The sequence below is a fragment of the Rattus norvegicus genome, chromosome 2, assembly GCF_021556685.1.
Source record: "Rattus norvegicus strain SHRSP/BbbUtx chromosome 2, alternate assembly SHRSP_T2T, whole genome shotgun sequence".
Lineage (NCBI taxonomy): Eukaryota > Metazoa > Chordata > Mammalia > Rodentia > Muridae > Rattus > Rattus norvegicus.
In genome coordinates, this window is record NC_141535.1 from 216,165,724 (window position 1) to 216,188,126 (window position 22,403).

Below are 22,403 nucleotides of genomic sequence, written 5' to 3' on the forward strand. Positions count from 1 at the left end.
GATCTGATGATTTTTTGAATTTCCTCCGAATCTGTAGTTATGTCTCCCTTTTCATTTCTGATTTTGTTAATTTGGACACACTCTCTGTGTCCTCTCGTTAGTCTGGCTAAGGGTTTATCTATCTTGTTGATTTTCTCAAAGAACCAACTTTTGGTTCTGTTGATTCTTTCTATGGTCCTTTTTGTTTCTACTTGGTTGATTTCAGCTCTGAGTTTGATTATTTCCTGCCTTCTACTCCTCCTGGGTGTATTTGCTTCTTTTTGTTCTAGAGCTTTTAGGTGTGCTGTCAAGCTGCTGACATATGCTCTTTCCTGTTTCTTTCTGCAGGCACTCAGCGCTATGAGTTTTCCTCTTAGCACAGCTTTCATTGTGTCCCATAAGTTTGAGTATGTTGTATCTTCATTTTCATTAAATTCTAAAAAGTTTTTAATTTCTTTCTTTATTTCTTCCTTGACCAGGTTATCATTGAGTAGAGCATTGTTCAATTTCCACGTATATGTGGGCATTCTTCCCTTATTGTTATTGAAGACCAGTTTTAGGCCGTGGTGGTCCGATAGCATGCATGGGATTATTTCTATCTTTCTGTACCTGTTGAGGCCCGTTTTTTGACCAATTATATGGTCAATTTTGGAGAAAGTACCATGAGGAGCTGAGAAGAAGGTATATCCTTTTGCTTTAGGATAGAATGTTCTATAAATATCCGTTAAGTCCATTTGGCTCATGACTTCTCTTAGTCTGTCTACATCACTGTTTAATTTCTGTTTCCATGATCTGTCCATTGATGAGAGTGGGGTGTTGAAATCTCCCACTATTATTGTGTGAGGTGCAATGTGTGTTTTGAGCTTTAGTAAGGTTTCTTTTACATATGTAGGTGCCCTTGTATTTGGGGCATAGATATTTAGGATTGAGAGTTCATCTTGGTTGATTTTTCCTTTGATGAATATGAAGTGTCCTTCCTTATCTTTTTTGATGACTTTTAGTTGGAAATTGATTTTATTTGATATTAGAATGGCTACTCCAGCTTGCTTCTTCTGACCATTTGCTTGGAAAGTTGTTTTCCAGCCTTTCACTCTGAGGTAGTGTCTGTCTTTGTCTCTGAGGTGTGTTTCCTGTAGGCAGCAGAATGCAGGGTCCTCGTTGCGTATCCAGTTTGTTAATCTATGTCTTTTTATTGGGGAGTTGAGGCCATTGATATTGAGAGATATTAAGGAATAGTGATTATTGCTTCTCGTTATATTCATATTTGATGTGAGGTTATGTTTGTGTGCTTTCATTCTCTTTGTTTTGTTGCCAAGACGATTAGTTTCTTGCTTCTTCTAGGGTATAGCTTGCCTCCTTATGTTGGGCTTTACCATTTATTATCCTTTGTAGTGCTGGATTTGTAGAAAGATATTGTGTAAATTTGGTTTTGTCATGGAATATCTTGGTTTCTCCATCAATGTTAATTGAGAGTTTTGCTGGATACAGTAATCTGGGCTGGCATTTGTGTTCTCTTAGGGTCTGTATAACATCAGTCCAGGATCTTCTGGCCTTCATAGTTTCTGGCGAGAAGTCTGGTGTGATTCTGATAGGTCTCCCTTTATATGTTACTTGACCTTTTTCCCTTACTGCTTTTAATATTCTTTCTTTATTTTGTGCGTTTGGTGTTTTGACAATTATGTGACGGGAGGTGTTTCTTTTCTGGTCCAATCTATTTGGAGTTCTGTAGGCTTCCTGTATGTCTATGGGTATCTCTTTTTTTAGGTTAGGGAAGTTTTCTTCTATGATTTTGTTGAAGATATTTACTGGTCCTTTGAGCTGGGAGTCTTCACTCTCTTCTATACCTATTATCCTTAGGTTTGATCTTCTCATTGAGTCCTGGATTTCCTGTATGTTTTGGACCAGTAGCTTTTTCCGCTTTACATTATCTTTGACAGTTGAGTCAATGATTTCTATGGAATCTTCTGCTCCTGAGATTCTCTCTTCCATCTCTTGTATTCTGTTGGTGAAGCTTGTATCTACAGCTCCTTGTCTCTTCTTTTGGTTTTATATATCCAGGGTTGTTTCCATGTGTTCTTTCTTGATTGCTTCTATTTCCATTTTTAATTCCTTCAAGTGTTTGATTGTGTTTTCCTGGAATTCTTTCAGGGATTTTTGCGATTCCTCTCTGTAGGCTTTTACTTGTTTATTAATGTTTTCCTGTGCTTCCCTAAGTGTGTTCAGGTCTTTCCTGAAGTCCTCCAGCATCATGATCAAATATGATTTTGAAACTAGATCTTGCTTTTCTGGTGTGTTTGGATATTCCATGTTTGTTTTGGTGGGAGAATTGGGCTCCGATGATGGCATGTAGTCTTGGTTTCTGTTGCTTGGGTTCCTGCGCTTGCCTCTCGCCATCAGATTATCTCTAGTGTTACTTTGTTCTGCTATTTCTGACAGTGGCTAGACTGTCCTATAAGCCTGTGTGTCAGGAGTGCTGTAGACCTGTTTTCCTCTCTTTCAGTCAGTTATGGGGACAGAGTGTTCTGCTTTCGGGCGTGTAGTTTTTCCTCTCTACAGGTCTTCAGCTGTTCCTTTGGCCTGTGTCTTGAGTTCACCAGGCAGCTTTCTTGCAGCAGAAAATTTGGTCTTACCTGTGGTCCCGAGGCTCAGGTTTGCTCGTGGGGTGCTGTCCAGGGGCTCTCTGCAGCGGCAGCAACCAGGAAGACCTGTGCCGCCCCTTCCGGGAGCTTCAGTGCACCAGGGTTCCAGATGGTCTTTGGCTTTTTCCTCTGGCGTCCGAGATGTGTGTGTAGAGAGCAGTCTCTTCTGGTTTCCCAGGCTTGTCTGCCTCTCTGAAGGTTCAGCTCTCCCTCCCACGGGATTTGGGTGCAAGGAACTGTTTATCCGGTCTGTTTCCTTCTGGTTCTGGTGGTGTCTTAGGCACAGGGGTCCTGCCGCTCCTGGGCCCTCCCCCACGGGAGCCCAGAGGCCTTATACAGTTTCCTCTTGGGCCAGGGATGTGGGCAGGGGTGAGCAGTGTTGGTGGTCTCTTCCGCTCTGCAGCCTCAGGAGTGCCCACCTGACCAGGCGGTTGGGTCTCTCTCTCACCGGGTCTGGGAGCAGAGAGCTGCTGCGGGCCGGGATCCGCGGGTGTGGGACTTCCGGTAAACACAGAACGTGCCCGGTTCTAGAGAAATTCTGCTTCCGTGTGTCCCAAGCTCACCAGGCAGCTTTCTTGCAGCAGAAAATTTGGTCTTACCTGTGGTCTCGAGGCTCAAGTTCGCTCGTGGGGTGCTGCCCAGGGGCTCTCTGCAGCGGCAGCAACCAGGAAGACCTGTGCCGCCCGTCCGGGAGCTTCAGTGCACCAGGGTTCCAGATGGTCTTTGGCTTTTTCCTCTGGCGTCCGAGATGTGTGTGCAGGGAGCAGTCTCTTCTGGTTTCCCAGGCTTGTCTGCCTCTCTGAAGGTTTAGCTCTCCCTCCCACGGGATTTGGGTGCAGAGAACTGTTTATCCGGTCTGTTTCCTTCAGGGTCCGGCGGTGTCTGTGGCAGGGGTCCTGCCGCTCCTGGGCCCTCCCCCACGGGAGCCCAGAGGCCTTATACAGTTTCCTCTTGGGCCAAGGATGTGGGCAGGGGTGAGCAGTGTTGGTGGTCTCTTCCGCTCTGCAGCCTCAGGAGTGCCCACCTGACCAGGCGGTTGGGTCTCTCTCTCACCGGGTCTGGGAGCAGAGAGCTGCTGCGGGCCGGGATCCGCGGGTGTGGGACTTCCGGTAAACACAGAACATGCCTCCTAGAGAAATTCTGCTTCCGTGTGTCCCAAGCTCACCAGGCAGCTTTCTTGCAGCAGAAAATTTGGTCTTACCTGTGGTCCCGAGGCTCAAGTTCGCTCGTGGGGTGCTGCCCAGGGGCTCTCTGCAGCGGCAGCAACCAGGAAGACCTGTGCCGCCCCTTCCGGGAGCTTCAGTGCACCAGGGTTCCAGATGGTCTTTGGCTTTTTCCTCTGGCGGCCGAGATGTGTGTGCTGGGAGCAGTCTCTTCTGGTTTCCCAGGCCTGTCTGCCTCTCTGAAGGTTTAGCTCTCCCTCCCACGGGATTTGGGTGCAGAGAACTGTTTATCCGGTCTGTTTCCTTCAGGGTCCGGCGGTCCACAGTGTCCTTTGCCTTACAGAAGCTTTGCAGTTTTATGAGATCCCATTTGTCGATTCTTGATCGTAGAGCGTAAGCCATTGGTGTTTTGTTCAGGAAATTTTTTCCAGTGCCCATGTGTTCCAGATGCTTCCCTAGTTTTTCTTCTATTAGTTTGAGTGTGTCTGGTTTGATGTGGAGGTCCTTGATCCACTTGGACTTAAGCTTTGTACAGGGTGATAAGCATGGATCGATCTGCATTCTTCTACATGTTGACCTCCAGTTGAACCAGCACCATTTGCTGAAAATGCTATCTTTTTTCCATTGGATGATTTTGGCTCCTTTGTCAAAAATCAAGTGACCATAGGTGTGTGGGTTCATTTCTGGGTCTTCAATTCTATTCCATTGGTCTATCTGTCTGTCTCTGTACCAATACCATGCAGTTTTTATCACTATTGCTCTGTAATACTGCTTGAGTTCAGGGATAGTGATTCCCCCTGAAGTCCTTTTATTGTTGAGGATAGCTTTAGCTATCCTGGGTTTTTTGTTATTCCAGATGAATTTGCAAATTGTTCTGTCTAACTCTTTGAAGAATTGGATTGGTATTTTGATGGGGATTGCATTGAATCTGTAGATTGCTTTTGGTAAAATGGCCATTTTTACTATATTAATCCTGCCAATCCATGAGCATGGGAGATCTTTCCATCTTCTGAGGTCTTCTTCAATTTCTTTCCTCAGTGTCTTGAAGTTCTTATTGTACAGATCTTTTACTTGCTTGGTTAAAGTCACACCGAGGTACTTTATATTATTTGGGTCTATTATGAAGGGTGTCGTTTCCCTAATTTCTTTCTCGGCTTGTTTCTCTTTTGTATAGAGGAAGGCAACTGATTTATTTGAGTTAATTTTATACCCAGCCACTTTGCTGAAGTTGTTTATCAGCTTTAGTAGTTCTCTGGTGGAACTTTTGGGATCACTTAAATATACTATCATGTCATCTGCAAATAGTGATATTTTGACTTCTTCTTTTCCGATCTGTATCCCCTTGATCTCCTTTTGTTGTCTGATTGCTCTGGCTAGAACTTCAAGAACTATATTGAATAAGTAGGGAGAGAGTGGGCAGCCTTGTCTAGTCCCTAATTTTAGTGGGATTGCTTCAAGTTTCTCTCCATTTAGTTTAATGTTAGCAACTGGTTTGCTGTATATGGCTTTTACTATGTTTAGGTATGGGCCTTGAATTCCTATTCTTTCCAGGACTTTTATCATGAAGGGGTGTTGAATTTTGTCAAATGCTTTCTCAGCATCTAATGAAATGATCATGTGGTTCTGTTCTTTCAGTTTGTTTATATAATGGATCACGTTGATGGTTTTCCGTATATTCAACCATCCCTGCATGCCTGGGATGAAGCCTACTTGATCATGGTGGATGATTGTTTTGATGTGCTCTTGAATTCGGTTTGCCAGAATTTTATTGAGTATTTTTGCGTCGATATTCATAAGGGAAATTGGTCTGAAGTTCTCTTTCTTTGTTGTGCCTTTGTGTGGTTTAGGTATAAGAGTAATTGTGGCTTCATAGAAGGAATTCGGTAGGGCTCCATCTGTTTCAATTTTGTGGAATAGTTTGGATAATATTGGTATGAGGTCTTCTATGAAGGTTTGATAGAATTCTGCACTAAACCCGTCTGGACCTGGGCTCTTTTTGGTTGGGAGACCTTTAATGACTGCTTCTATTTCCTTAGGAGTTATGGGGTTGTTTAACTGGTTTATCTGTTCCTGATTTAACTTCGATACCTGTTATCTGTCTAGGAAATTGTCCATTTCCTGAAGATTTTCAACTTTTGTTGAATATAGGTTTTTATAGTAAGATCTGATGATTTTTTTGAATTTCCTCTGAATCTGTAGTTATGTCTCCCTTTTCATTTCTGATTTTGTTAATTTGGACGCACTCTCTGTGTCCTCTCGTTAGTCTGGCTAAGGGTTTATCTATCTTGTTGATTTTCTCAAAGAACCAACTTTTGGTTCTGTTGATTCTTTCTATGGTCCTTTTTGTTTCTTCTTGGTTGATTTCAGCTCTGAGTTTGATTATTTCCTACCTTCTACTCCTCCTGGGTGTATTTGCTTCTTTTTGTTCTAGAGCTTTTAGGTGTGCTGTCAAGCTGCTGACATATGCTCTTTCCTGTTTCTTTCTGCAGGCACTCAGCGCTATGAGTTTTCCTCTTAGCACAGCTTTCATTTTGTCCCATAAGTTTGAGTATGTTGTATCTTCATTTTCATTAAATTCTAAAAAGTTTTTAATTTCTTTCTTTATTTCTTCCTTGACCAGGTTATCATTGAGTAGAGCATTGTTCAATTTCCACGTATATGTGGGCATTCTTCCCTTATTGTTATTGAAGACCAGTTTTAGGCCGTGGTGGTCCGATAGCACGCATGGGATTATTTCTATCTTTCTGTACCTGTTGAGGCCCGTTTTTTGACCAATTATATGGTCAATTTTGGAGAGTACCATGAGGAGCTGAGAAGAAGGTATATCCTTTTGCTTTAGGATAGAATGTTCTATAAATATCCGTTAAGTCCATTTGGCTCATGACTTCTCTTAGTGTGTCGACATCACTGTTTAATTTCTGTTTCCATGATCTGTCCATTGATGAGAGTGGGGTGTTGAAATCTCCCACTATTATTGTGTGAGGTGCAATGTGTGTTTTGAGCTTTAGTAAGGTTTCTTTTACATATGTAGGTGCCCTTGTATTTGGGGCATAGATATTTAGGATTGAGAGTTCATCTTGGTGGATTTTTCCTTTGATGAATATGAAGTGTCCTTCCTTATCTTTTTTGATGACTTTTAGTTGGAAATTGATTTTATTTGATATTAGAATGGCTCCTCCAGCTTGCTTCTTCTGACCATTTGCTTGGAAAGTTGTTTTCCAGCCTTTCACTCTGAAGTAGTGTCTGTCTTTGTCTCTGAGGTGTGTTTCCTGTAGGCAGCAGAATGCAGGGTCCTCGTTGCGTATCCAGTTTGTTAATCTATGTCTTTTTATTGGGGAGTTGAGGCCATTGATATTGAGAGATATTAAGGAATAGTGATTATTGTTTCCCTTTATATTCATATTTGGATGTGAGGTTATGTTTGTGTGCTTTCATTCTCTTTGTTTTGTTGCCAAGACGATTAGTTTCTTGCTTCTTCTAGGTTATAGCTTGCCTCCTTATGTTGGGCTTTACCATTTATTATCCTTTGTAGTGCTGGATTTGTGGAAAGATATTGTGTAAATTTGGTTTTGTCATGGAATATCTTGGTTTCTCCATCAATGTTAATTGAGAGTTTTGCTGGATACAGTAACCTGGGCTGGCATTTGTGTTCTCTTAGGGTCTGTATAACATCAGTCCAGGATCTTCTGGCCTTCATAGTTTCTGGCGAGAAGTCTGGTGTGATTCTGATAGGTCTCCCTTTATATGTTACTTGACCTTTTTCCCTTACTGCTTTTAATATTCTTTCTTTATTTTGTGCGTTTGGTGTTTTGACAATTATGTGACGGGAGGTGTTTCTTTTCTGGTCCAATCTATTTGGAGTTCTGTAGGCTTCTTGTATGTCTATGGGTATCTCTTTTTTTAGGTTAGGGAAGTTTTCTTCTATGATTCTGTTGAAGATATTTACTGGTCCTTTGAGCTGGGAGTCTTCACTCTCTTCTATACCTATTATCCTTAGGTTTGATCTTCTCATTGAGTCCTGGATTTCCTGTATGTTTTGGACCAGTAGCTTTTTCCGCTTTACATTATCTTTGACAGTTGAGTCAATGATTTTTATGGAATCTTCTGCTCCTGAGATTCTCTCTTCCATCTCTTGTATTCTGTTGGTGAAGCTTGTATCTACAGCTCCTTGTCTCTTCTTTTGGTTTTCTATATCCAGGGTTGTTTCCATGTGTTCTTTCTTGATTGCTTCTATTTCCATTTTTAATTCCTTCAAGTGTTTGATTGTGTTTTCCTGGAATTCTTTCAGGGATTTTTGTGTCTCCTCTCTATGGGCTTCTACTTGTTTATTTATGTTTTCCTGGAATTCTTTCAGGGATTTTTGCGATTCTTTCAGGCATTTTTGCGATTCCTCTCTGTAGGCTTCTACTTGTTCTCTAAGGGAGTTCTTCATGTCTTTCTTGAAGTCCTCCAGCATCATGATCAAATATCATTTTGAAACTAGATCTTGCTTTTCTGGTGTGTTTGGATATTCCGTGTTTACTTTGGTGGGAGAATTGGGCTCTGATGATGCCATGTAGTCTTGGTTTCTGTTGCTTGTGTTCCTGCGCTTGCCTCTCGCCATCAGATTATCTCTAGTGTTACTTTGTTCTGCTATTTCTGACAGTGGCTAGACTGTCCTATAAGCCTGTGTGTCAGGAGTGCTGTAGACCTGTTTTCCTCTCTTTCAGTCAGTTATGGGGACAGAGTGTTCTGCTTTCGGTCGTGTAGTTTTTCCTCTCTACAGGTCTTCAGCTGTTCCTGTGGGCTTGTGTCTTGAGTTCACCAGGCAGCTTTCTTGCAGCAGAAAATTTGGTCTTACCTGTGGTCCTGAGGCTCAAGTTCGCTCATGGGGTGCTGCCCAGGGGCTCTCTGCAGTGGCAGCAACCAGGAAGACCTGTGCTGCCCCTTCCGGGAGCTTCAGTGCACCAGGGTTCCAGATGGTCTTTGGCTTTTTCCTCTGGCGTCCGAGATGTGTGTGCAGGGAGCAGTCTCTTCTGGTTTCCCAGGCTTGTCTGCCTCTCTGAGGGTTTAGCTCTCCCTCCCACGGGATTTGGGTGCAGAGAACTGTTTATCCGGTCTGTTTCTTTCAGGTTCCGGCGGTGTCTCAGGCAGGGGTCCTGCCACTCCTGGGCCCTCCCCCACGGGACGACAGTTTCTTATTTAGTAATATTACATGTTTGTTTGTGATGTCTATTATCTTTCTATCCTGCATGACTTGTAAATAAATCATAAAAATGGTCTTGAATTTTATTTTCTCAACTATCATTTGTGTCTGTCTTATATGAGTTGAGTGTTTCATATGTTTACATGGAAAGGCCATCCCCAGTCTGTAATTGTTCTGATCTTGTGTAAATACGACATTTGGTTTATGTTTTAGTTGACCAACTCTCTGTGAATTGGATTTTAAGCTGTGGACAGTTAAGAATGAAGCTTTCTAGCTCAGTAAACCCCTTGATAACAGGAAAAGACTTACGAGGGAATTCCTTTTCACTTTCTGTTATCATTTTGATTGAAAAAGTATAAACTCATAATTACCTAGGGTGATTTACTACTTTGATTGAGTTCCAGAGCCCCTGTGATAGCATGACCTTACAGATAGTATTACATTGAGCCTCCAGAAATCAATAAGTATAATACAATCATTTTTACTGATCCTTCCTTCCTGCTCACCAAGCCGATTGCTTTTCCCTCCTGATTTTTCAGAAAATTTCTACAATTCCTTATACTCCATATCAAAAAGTGAAATGCCTTTTGGTAAGATGAATATAGTTGTTTGTTATTTCAATTCCTTATGCGGACTTTATTTTAATCTCTTCCTTTCTGTGACACTACCCTGCCTATCTAAGATGTAAGGCCTCACATTTGGAATGAAGCCCCAGACCATAGTACAAAGTGAGGCCAACACGTTTCTTGTTGGAGAATATTAGGGTTTCTGCACTCTTGTTTTATCATATACTAAACTATAGGACTTACCATCACTTAACAGTTGCAAGAATAAGAACATGGAGAAAAGTTCCCTTGTCCATGTGTCCCAAGTGCTGTCTGTCCCAGGCAAAAGAGCCACATCAATTCAATTTACCTGAAAAAAGGATATTAGCATCCTTACCCCTAGATTTCTTCCATGTGGAATTAAGTCCATCTCTGTTTCATTGGTGATGTCATGGTGGACCGGACACCTTCATTACTGGGTGATCCCTCGTCTTCATCATTTCCAGACCCTCACCTTCATCATCATGTACCAGTCACCAGACCAAAAGGAACCAATGTTGTTTGCAGTTCAGTGGAGGACCCTGTAATGGGTCCAGGTGACATAGACACTGTGTCTCTAGAGTTTTCCAACTTTGTTTTGTACAGAAAACTTAAGTTAAGAGTTAGGGTTTATGTCAGTGATAGAACATTCTCTTGGCATTAACGAGGAATGGGATTCGATTTCTGGACCCACAAATGTTATGGATGAGAGAAGCAAAGAGGAGAGAGGAGGGGAGGGGAGAAGAATGGAGAGGAGAGGACGGGAGGGGAGGGAAGGGGAGGGGAAGGAGGGTAGGAGAGAGAAGGGATTGGAGAGAAGGGCAGAAGAGGGGAGGGAAGAGGCTCTTCTAAGAAATTCAATTCTTTCCTAGTGCTAAGCAATCTGTTTTCCCTCATGCCTAGGAAAAGGCTCTAGCTCATTTTATAGCATCGATTTCATAATTCAGTATTTTTATAGAGTCATTTATTATAATAGATGTAAGAAAACAGTCTTGATGAAATAGAACTGAATTTGGCTACAAAATAAGGGTCGTCCCATAAAAGGAAACTAATAGTGACATGAACTATTTAGTGCCCATCTTCGAGGCCAATGTAGCATGTGAGTGATGCCCCAAAGGTCCACTGGCTGCTTGCCTCTCATCCAAGACTGAATTTTTCCCCTGTTTTGTGTGCCTGTAACAGACAATATAAACAGCAATAGTCAACGATTTTGTGCTCTGTTTATTGATTCAATCAACTTTCATATCTGACTGTAAATCCTCATTTATAAGCTCAATTGATGAAAGTCAAGACTTTGTAAAGCACATAAGCATTTAAAGGGAAAGTTATGAAAAGAAGTAGAAATGAGAAAGCTGCATATCCATTTCACAAACTTAGAAATATAACATCAATGACTGAAACATTTTCACATTCTTGTTTTAAATGTTTACCTGTAACCATTTAGAGTTGACTATATGTTAAAGTACCTCACAGTCAATTGTATGCCTTGGAAAGTAAATTAAGTTTCTAAAGTTTTTGGTGAAATGTGAGATCTAATGTTTACCTTCCCATTGTCCTTAGCATATTACCTTAGCATACAAAGGTATCCTGGACTTTAACTCTTCATCACGCTCTGCATCCATTAATGCTCTATCCTGTAAACTGCACAAAACATGTGCAATCTTGTTTTGTTACCAATTTTCATCTAATTTTTAGTCACAGAAATTAACTCCTTAATATAAGACTTGGATCCTGTCATTTCCCAAATTCCTTCTTGAAGAGAGTAACAGACACACTAGCCCTTCAAATTCAGGAGATTCACATACTATTAAATCCAACCAGACAAAGAAAATGAAAAGCTCTAATTACTTTACGGATCAGATTTACATCCTTGATGTGCTTCAACACCACATTCATCATGCACATAAACACAGGCGCGCGCGCACACACACACACACACACACACACACACACACACACACACCCTGTGTCCTATCTTCCTCTTCTATGTTTAGATAATTTCTCACGTAACACATTTTTATTTTTCCTTTATCTGCCTGGTAAAGGGATACATTGTGGCTAAGTCCCCACAGGTGAGAAATAAACAATGTCCACCTGAGGTCCCAAAGACAAAGCCGTGATTCTGCCAAAGTTCACCCTGAAGAGCCAATGAATTCCTTGGGCTTCCTAACACGGGAATGTGAGCATCCCTTCCCCAATCAGCTACATGTGAAAAGCCTTACCAGCAGGGGTGAGATTCTTCCCATGACCACAGAGTTCATGGAGGGTCCTCGAGTTTTCCCTGACAGATGCGCATGCTATACTCTTACACAGGAGGTCCCATGAAATTATACCACAGTTGCATCAAAGAGGTGACAGGAAAAATCTGGGGACTAAAGTGAGAATTGCATGCCCTTTTCTGAGCTGGGATTCAGGAACGTTAATCATTAAGAAGCCCAACTGGGGTCACATCTTTTGCAAGGATGCTATATGGTAGTCTGCAACACTACCATCATCTCAAACCTTATGTGTATAAGTGCCACACTTCATTTTATGCACACAAAACAAGCTTGAAGTATGTACTATATTCATGATAGGGTAGCATCAGATCTCCATGGTCCTGTTAAACTGAAGATTAAAAACTCTGTCTTCCTATTTTGATATTTCCTCCTACTTAATAGGGATATATATATATATATATATATATATATATATATATATATATACCAAGTAAATAAAAATGCCACTTTTTTATTCAATTGGCTACGCATCATAATGGTGTTCTTCTGATTTCTTTTAGGAACATGGAATTCCGATCAACCTGGGCTATGCAGTGGCCCCACATCATTCAGGAGTCTACCCAGTCCATATTCAGCTTTATGCAGCTTGGAAGAAGGTCTGGGGTATTCAGGTCACCAGCACTGAAGAATATCCACATCTAAAGCCTGCACGGTACCGGAAGGGTTTCATTCACAACAACATCATGGTGAGCACATACTGCTATGTCTTAAGGCCCTTGATACCTGGGTGTAAGTGAAGGGGTAAGCAGTTTGTCTAAGGATGCAACACAGAACGTCATGACTATCAGAAGTTTCCACCGTGCCAGGAAGCTGACTGCACACTCAGCCATACTATTTGACTACAGGCTTGTTTTCTAGGATTAGGTTATGGAATGATTTTAGTGAGTGTATGACAATCTGGAAATAGTGGGGAGGATTGAATAGATTATACATTGACATTTTCAATTAGAAATTTGGTCTGGGTTCCTATGCTTCTCCAAAGGAGTTCCTCAGTACTGCTTCTTTGACTGCTTTTACAAAGAGCTAAAGGAACAACTCTCCAGTGAGTTCCCTACAACACATAAAAGGAAGCAATGACATCTGAGAGCTAACTCCATCCAGCTAGTGTTTTTTGACTTTCAGGCATTCAGAGCATCTTACGATATTGCTTATTTTCATTCTTTCTTTCTTGCATATTTCATGGAAAGGCAGGATAAAATTCCTTTCCAAGTGTATTAGCTAAAAAATTATGAATCCAATTTGAGAACAATGTATCCATTAGGAGAAATGCAAATAAAACCATATGAATTTCAGATGGGAAGTTAGCATTATTTATTTAAAATGAAAGGTGGCACCATTTCCTTGGTTCAAAGTAGACAGTTTGGGTCTCCATCTGCACCCAGAGCTAAGGCTGTCCTGCAGCCTTCCAGACCCAAAGCCTAACCAGAGAGAGCTGGTCTCCCAGGAGTGCTCTCATTCCTAAGATATAGGCTCACAGGCCTACAGGAGGGACAAGCTTCATTCAGAGACAGTAAGACCAACTAACATCAGAGATAATCAGACGGCGGGAGGCAGAGCAAGAACCTGAGCAACACCTGAGGACCCAGCTATACCTCTCCTGGGCATATACCCAAAAGATGCTCCAACATATAGCAAAGACACGTGCTCTACTATGTTCATAGCAGCCTTATTTATAATAGACAGAAGCTGGAAAGAACCCAGATGCCCTTCAACAGAGGAATGGATACTGAAAAATTGGTAAATTTACACAATGGAGTACTATTCAGTTATTAAAAATAGTGACTTCATGAAGTTCTTAGGCAAATGGATGGAACTAGTAAATATCATCCTGAGTGAGAAAACCAAGCCACAAAATAACACACGTGATATGCATTTACTGATAAGTCAATATTAGCCCAAAAGCTCAGAATACCCAAAAAGGAATTCACAGACCTTATGAAGCTTAAGAAGAAGGAAGACCAACATGTGGATGCTTCAGTCCTTCTTAGAAGGGAGAACAAAATACTCATGAGAAGAAATATAGAGACAAAGAGTGGAGTGGGGACTGAAGGAAAGGCCATACAGAGCCTGCCCTACCTGGGGATCCATCCCATATGCAGCCACCAAACCTAGTCACTATTGCTGATGGCAAGAAGTGCTTGCTGACAGGAGCCTGACATGACTATCTCCTGAAAGGCTCTGTCATAACCTTACTGATACAGATGAGGATACTTAGACCTAACAATTGGACTGATAACGGGGACCCCAATGGAGGAGTTAGAGAAAGGACTGAAGGACCTGAAGGGGTTTGCTGTCCCATAGGAAGAACAACAATATCAATCATCAAGAAACCCCTGAGCTCCTGGGGTCTAAATATCCAACCAAAGAGTACACATGGAAGAACCCATAGCTCCAGCCACATATGTAGCAGAGAATGGCCTTGTCTGGCATCAATAGGAAAAGAAGCCCTTGGTCCTGTGAAGGCTTGTTTCCCCAATGTAGGGGACTGCCAGGGTGTTGATGTCGGAGTGGGTGGTTGGGAGGGAAGCGTCTTCGTAGAAGCAGGGGGAGGTGGGCATAGAAGATGGGAAAGGGGGGGGGAAGGGTAGAACATTCAAAGTGTAAATACATAAAATGTCCAATTTAAAAAAAAAAATTTTAAACTTCTCACCTTCAGTTCCAGGCGTCTTCTCATATTTCTATCATTAGTTGTCAAGATTTTACCTTGACAATCTAGAGTTTCAAACTATCTCATTCTGTTCAATTTTTACTGGTCCATTAGTCAGATTACTACTTGAACTATCTATCAGTCTGTCTGTCTGTCTGTTTGTCTATTTCTATATCTAATCTCTAAGAAGAGAACACAGAAATATATAGCTACCTGAATTTGACATGTGATTTTGTCATAGGGATATAGTTATATCATTATTAAAATGTAGCACCAGTGGACCAAAGAACATAGCATGTTACCAGAAACCATTGATAACGCCAACAGTACAATTGATGTCTAAGAAATCAGAAGGAATAAAAAGAATTCTTCACACAAATTTAAAGACCAAAAGTACTGAGATTTTCCTCCTTTCTAAAGTCACCCAACATATCATGAAAAGAAGTGTTCCTTTAACTAAGGCTGCATGCTTTTATTTACCTTGAATTTAGTTTTGAAATTTAACTAAAGGACAACGCCATCCTGACTTTCTTGTATAGCTGAGTGCATTATCCAATAGACTGTAAGTAGTTTATTGTTCAAAATAAGACTTTTATAGCCAATTTGCTGATTTGTTGTGTCTGTTGGACATCCAGATTTATAGAAGAATTAAAGAAAAATAGTCCAGAAACAGTCATTAAACGGTTTGACTACTACTGAGATGAATAAAAAGTCTGGGTGTGGTACAGACAAAGTAAGGTAGAGGTGAAGAGGAGAGTTTACTTTGAATCCCAGACCTGCATGCATATTACACAAGCCTGAGACTCAGAAGCGAAGAGAGAAGCTTAATGAGATGAGAAGTATAACCTTGGGAGCTGGCTGAATGAAGTGAACCCTTGAACAACTTTTTATTCTTTAACGCAAGTAATGCAATACTTCAGATTTATAGAACTAAGTTAACTGGGAGTGTATTCTAAACTACAAATTGTATTTTTCTTTATTCAGTTACTCCCCTGCCATGTATAAAATTAAACCGGCATCAACTCTTGATTGCAGTACGTCATCAGGAACACTTTCTGACTGTAAACGTATGAGAGTAGTAACTGTTCCTAGTTAAATCTTACCGGTGGGCTGACTTTACCTCTTTGTCCTTAGGTCCTCCCTCGACAGACCTGTGGGCTGTTCACGCATACTATTTTCTACAAGGAGTATCCAGGAGGACCTCAAGAATTGGATAAAAGTATCAAAGGAGGTGAACTTTTCCTCACAATTCTTCTAAATCCAGTACGTGTTCTACTCACACATTTTACAAGAGTGGTCATTGTTGTCAAATAAGTTATATTTTTTAATCTAAACCATGAGGATATTTTCCCAAGCATGGTCTTACTAGGTATCTTAGCCAATCTAGAACTTGTTATGTAACGTAAGTTTGGCTTGAACTCACAAAGGTTCCTCTACCTCTGCAGAGCTGGATAGTATGTACCACCACCACCATTTTTCTTGTATTCCTAATTCGTGATGTCTTTATCATGAAAAGATGGTAGCTTTTTCTAATGTTTTTTGTACATAGTTAGATGATTAAATTCTTTTCAATTGTTGTTCATTCTTAAAATGATAAATAGATAACATTCCATGACTTTCATATTCTGCACTATCCGTTCATCCTTGGAATAAATCCGGTATAAGCATGGTGAAGAATTATTTTAGTATACTGTTGAGGTTGTTTGGCTAGTGTGTCCCACGTCTCCCACCCATGAGGGTTGTTATGCCCATATTTATAAAGGACATTAACAAGTAATTCCTTTGCTTTTGTTGTGTTGTTCTCTGTTCTTACTATTAGGGTAATGCTCCTTCGTAACAGGCGTTTGGAACTTTACTTCTTCATCTGCTTTTTGGACCAATTTTAGAAAAATTAATATTAACACAAAATATTTGCTTGGTCTTCAGGGAAATCAGAAAATCCTGAATTCCTTTATAGAGACTATTTTGAGATTGTAATATAATTACACCATTTCCCTCTTCCTTTCCCTTCCTCCATATCCCCTATATTCCCTTATTGCTATCTTTCAAAACCATGGCCTCTTTCTTCATTAATTGTTATTGTATGCATGTATGTGCATAACTGTATTTGAAATATAACCTGTCCAGTCTATGTGATATAAAAACACTTTAAGAGCTGACAATTTGGTACTGGATAACCAGCTGGCGTTTTCTAACCCGAGCAAGACTGTTTCTGCCAATCTCAGCATCCTTCAGCTGCCTGTAGTTCTTCTGAGTAGAGTTGAAGCCTCTTGGTCTTCCCCTCACCAATTTTGGTGTGTTGATTACTATCAACCTTGTTCAGCTCATGTTTGGGCAATAATAAGTCCTGAAATTCCTAGAGGACACTTCTCACAGCAAACTCTTCGGTCGTTTGGCTATGAGGGCCATTCTGATCCTTTTCCAGAAATGCTCCCTGAGCGTTGGGTGCTGGAGTGTTTGTTGATGTTCCACTGGACCTGGATACAACTCTGTATTTTGATTGGTTGTAGTTTCTATAGTAGTCTCTGTTGAAAAAAAAAGTTTCCTTGATAAGGGGTGAAAACTATATTTACATGTGGAAATGAGGGGGAAATGACGAAATTGTTTTTAGGGACTGTACTGGTTTAATAAAGTAGTGGCTATGGGTTCTCCTCCACAATCCATGACTGCACTACCACGGAGTAGTTGACAAGGTTCCACTATTTATTTATCATATGCGTATGAGTGACTTTGAGTGACTTTCCTAGAAATGTGTATGTGCACCAAGTGTGTCCATGATGTACCTGGAGGGCATTGGATTCCCAAGACCTGGAGTTACAGACAGTTACAATCCAACTTGTGGTGCTGGAACCTAGGTCCTCTGACAGAGCAACCAGTAATCTTAAACACTGAACCATCTCTCTAACACCTGTTTACAGGCTTTGAATTACTGGATTAATTTCCCTCTTCATTGATTTGTCCAGACTTTCTCTTTGTGACTCTTGTTAGACACATTTCTAGAAAGTTCAACCTTGTACTTTGATTTGTTGATATATGGTATCTATAGCAACCTCAAAATCCTCTGTATTTTGTAGCAGCGATTACATTGTTTCTTCTTCTGTCTCTGATTTCATTATCTAAAACATATATCTTTGTTGTTCTCTGTTTAACTTTATACATTTTTTAAAATCTCAGCTTGGAGGTAATTGATTATATATCTCTGGTGTTTTTTATCGTCTCTTAGTTATTTCTGCTATTGTTATTACTTTCTCTTCTTTATGCTTGCTTGACCTTAGCATTGTTGTCTTTCCTAGGTCTTTGAAGTATGAAGCCTCAAAGTTTACTTGAGAACTTTCTTTTTATCTTCATGTTAACATTCAACATTATCAACGTCCGTTTCAGAATTTTTTTACAATTCCTCTCAAGAATAGTTGGTAAAATTAGGCATAAGAAAGAGACACTAGACTTCATTCCCAAAGTAAGATTATTTATGATGCTTGCCAAGAAGACACTTTATTAAGCATGTGTGGTTATGTGTATTATATTATACAATATAATAATTCTCAATTAGTCTCCCAATGTTCTTCACATTCTTAAAATGGGGTAAATATACACATTAATAAATTGTTCTGTAACCCAAATTTAACATTTTTAATTTAGTCTGCAGTAAAATTTAGCTCAAATAATATTTTAGATTAATAAATATATTATAGGTTAATATATCAGACACACATGTAAGTTCTAAAGTATCCATTTGTGGAAAGCTGAAGTGAAAATGTATAATAATGGGTTATTATTTGATACTCAGGTAACCAAAGACTTAATTCTTTATTAACTTAACTGAACATCTAATACAAAGTTTGCTCCATTTCTTTAAGTTGTGCTCTGTTAGCTATGAAAATGTACAGTAAATATATGTGGAAAGGCACAGCAGTGTGGGACTATATGACCATGAGATGTCAGGATTATTTCAGCTCTCTGACTTTTCTCTCATAATGATTTCATTTCTGAGGTCTCAGAGAAGCATGTCCTCATTAACATCTCATCACTCATGGAACACAGGAGGTAATGGAATTTATGCTATAACCACCTTGCTTAATGTAAGAAATTTTCGTGCACATAGCAAGAGGTGCATGCTCTAAATAAAGCCAGAAGGAAACATCGACTATGTTTGAAATGGCTTTTTGTTAGGTAATTTATATAAAATATTTTAGAGTCATAAGGAAATTGAATGTAAACAAACCTGTGTTGTTTGCAAAATCATAAAGTAACTTATAAATTAAATAAGAATATTGAATTAAATTGGAATAGAAACCAGTTATCTGGACATTAAATCTCTTCCCATCAAAGTGACTATTTGCATATGTCAAAAGAGAGAAGACTGCTGGATTTGTATGTTGGGCTCATAATGAATATGAGAAAAATGGAGGCTATGTATTCTTCAGAAAGAAAGGATTTTTTTAATTACCACAGAATTATAAAAGATATTACCAAAAATTGAAGTTACATGTGAATGTCTGTGAAAATTAACATGGAAACTGTTGCCTTTCTGCAGTCCTCATTGAGAATTGAGAATGTAGTCTCATAGATGCCCTGGTCCTTCCCAATGCCCTCATTGAGAATGTATTCTCAGAAGAATACATTCATCTCCCAGTCCTTTTATCTTTGTTTTCATTAACTGCTCCACTCTTAACCCATATCTGTTCTAACCTCCTTAAGAGGAATTCAGTCATCGTCAGCACACTGCGTGTTGCCTCTTCTGTATGTCCTGGCCATGTTTGACTGCTTCTAGCCTTTATTGCTTGAATGCCTAATTAATAGGTTTCAACATCTTGCTCTAAAAATTGAATCTAATACAGTTCATAAAGCATCATTCTCAGATGTAAATGAGTTTTAAAATAGAAGATAATATTGCATTTACTACTGCATCGATAGTAATGGTGAACCAACCAAACAAACAAACAAAAACCAATCCTTACCACTGTAAACCTCACTTAAAAGGCTCATTATGACATATGAATGTGTTTTGATTTCAAGCTGAAAAGAGAAGGGAAGAAGGGGAGTTTCAGCATTCTCCTTGTAGCTAATGACAAACTACACTTGCTGTTAGCATTGGGATTGGTGGTTAACTCAAAATACACTATTTGGGCTCTTTGGATAAAGGAGCCCGAGCAGCACACAGAAAGCAGAAAGAGAAGTGGGAGTGCAGGTAGAACAGCATACTGTATTATGGTGCTATGAAGTCTTGATTGGCCAAATGATCCCCAGAGGGGTATTAAAAAATAGTGTTGTTCAAAATGAGCACAGTGAACAGAAGTAGCAATCAAAGTAGATACCATTCAGTTTGGTAGAGAAACATGCTACAGATATCATGACCCAACACAGCAACAGTGGGCCACTTCAATACTTCACTCTGACCCACATAGAGGTCATCCAGGAAAAACTAAATAGAGAGGCTCTGAAGCTAAATGACATCATAAATCAAACAGATCTAACAGTCAGCTATAGACCCTTTCATCCAAACAACAACGAATGGACTTTCTTCTCCACAGCTTTATAGTAACTTTCTCCCAAAAAAGGCCAAACATTAGGATACAAAGCAAGTCTAAATGAATTTATGAATATTGAAATAACATCCTACATGTGATCTACCCACAAAGAAACAACGCTGCATACCAACAAAATTAGAAATGACAAAAGTACATAAACTCGTGGAAACCAAAACAATGCACTATTGAATATAAAAGTAAAAATACAGTGTACTAAAACCTATGACCTTGTCTCTCTTCGGGTTAATGACACTCTGTTTATAAACCGGAGAGACCTCATATTAATAACAACGTTGCACCCAAAGTTCTTGAAAAAGAAAAAACAACAAATGAACACACAGGTAGAGACATTAAAAAATAGGGCTGAAATTTTTTGTAGAGTTGAGGTCTTGGGATCCACCTCTCCCATCCCCAACCATTTTAGCATATCTGATATTGTTATCTTTCCTCATCTCATGTTCATGCAGTCATATCAGAAAAACTACGAGTATAACTTTGACATTACTAGATATCTCATTACCTACTGAGATACAGTACACACTATTTCAACAACCTCCTTGTTCCTCTAGATTTAACAATCTTACCGCCTGCTCTTCGCTAATGTTCCCTGAACTTTAGGTATCTAAGTTTTTTGTAGATGTATTCATTGAGACTAAACTCCATTACTCTGCATTTTGATTGTGGGCAGCTAAGAAATGGTGAGAGTAGGGGAAACTGACTTTCCCAGGGACGAACATATCTATTGGTTATCTGGTACCAAGTGGTCTTCCCTAAAACCATACATACAAATCGCATCACATAACATAGACAGAGCAGGTTATGTTAGACAGAGCAGGTTATGTTCAAGAATATATACATGTATGTATGTAACAACAATTAATGAAAGAAAGAGGTCACACATTTGAAAAAGAGCAAGGGAGGGGTATATAAGAGGGTTTGGGAGCAGGAAAGGAAAGTGAGAAAAGATGCAATAATAATATAATTATAATATAATCCCTAAAAGTGGTAAAAAGAAAAGTAAGTAAAAAATCAAAATAGAAATAAAAATTAGAGCTGAAATCAATGCTCTGGTGTAGAAAACACAAAGACCATGAAACTTTATGTTGGAAGCAGGATAAAATACCAACAAGAACAAAATCACAAGAAAATCAATAAAATAAAATTTTGGTTCTTTGAAAAGATGAACAAGATTAACAAATATTTAGCCAAATTAATCAAAAGTTAGCTAGGGCCTAAATTAATAATATTAGACATGAAAAGGAAAAAGAGTACAGCAGATACCTAGGAAACTCAGAGATGCATATTAAAATATTTTAAAAAATCTATACCAAAATATCTAAACAAAAAGAGGAATTTTCATATGTATATGACCTACCAAATTAAATCTAAATTAAGTAGATAATTTAAATAGTCCTATAAGTAACTAATGAAAAGAGAACAGCAATAAAACTGTCCAAACTTAAAAAAAATTAAGAAAAGAAAATGAAAGAAAGAAAAAAATAAGCCCAGACCCAGATGGATACGTTGTTGGAATTATGCTTAGTCATTATTATTTGTGGATAAATCTACAAAATCTAGCAAGGTAAAACCTACCAAGGAGTAACGGCAACTTCCAATTGCTTTCAGGCAAGCTAATGGAATGGTCTCAGAATTTTGTGGCCTTGAACATCGTACAGCGATAGCTGTGGATCCCCACTGGACTTACTAAGAGTGATGTAACTGAGGTATCCGTAATGAAACTTCTGTAAGAATGAGGAGTCAGTCACTTCAGTTATTCCTGAGATAGCAAGTCAGAGATTTCTATGCTCTGGAGCAATTAGAGTTTTAGAAAAATACTGACATTTTACAACATAAATAATATAATTTGCATTTCATTGAAACATTACAGACCAGTATTGTAAATGGGAATCTTTGTAATTTTTGAATTTGGAAAGAACAAGATATCAAAATGTCATTGACATGTACGAGAATAGCTAAAGCTTGATGATGTTACTAGTAGATACATTGTAGAGTGCAGGGGTATCTTCCACCAACAGCATCCTGGACACAATGATATTTGCAGATGTGACAGAATCATTTTGAATTTTGATCATTCAGTACTGTCTGAAATTACACATATTTTTTATATGTAAGAATCTATAAGGCTAAGAAAGCTTGAAGGCTCATGAAGCACTCAACCAATATTCCTCCCCTCTGGTGTGCTTAAAATAGACTCAGAAAATATATAGTTCTTTCTGTCACCTTGGGAATTCATGAGCCCGAAGGAAGGGAACTAGATTAAGTTCCTTGAAAAATTCTATATGTTTCTCTTGTCTAACTTCCACAACTACTGTGAAGTCTAAGAAGCATGAGATCTACTAGGAGGGGCAGTTGAGTTTTCATTCTGCTTCCAGCATTAA

The 22,403-nt window shown here is 39.4% G+C and overlaps 1 protein-coding gene across 1 annotated transcript in view; it reads left to right on the forward strand.

Annotated features, from left to right (window-relative positions):
* Positions 1–22,403, forward strand: part of Ndst4 (N-deacetylase and N-sulfotransferase 4) — a 338,766-nt gene that overhangs the window by 198,227 nt on the left and 118,136 nt on the right. The window contains 2 exon segments of the mRNA NM_001191849.3: positions 12,330–12,515; positions 15,611–15,739. Coding sequence (NP_001178778.1) covers positions 12,330–12,515; positions 15,611–15,739 — 315 coding nt within the window.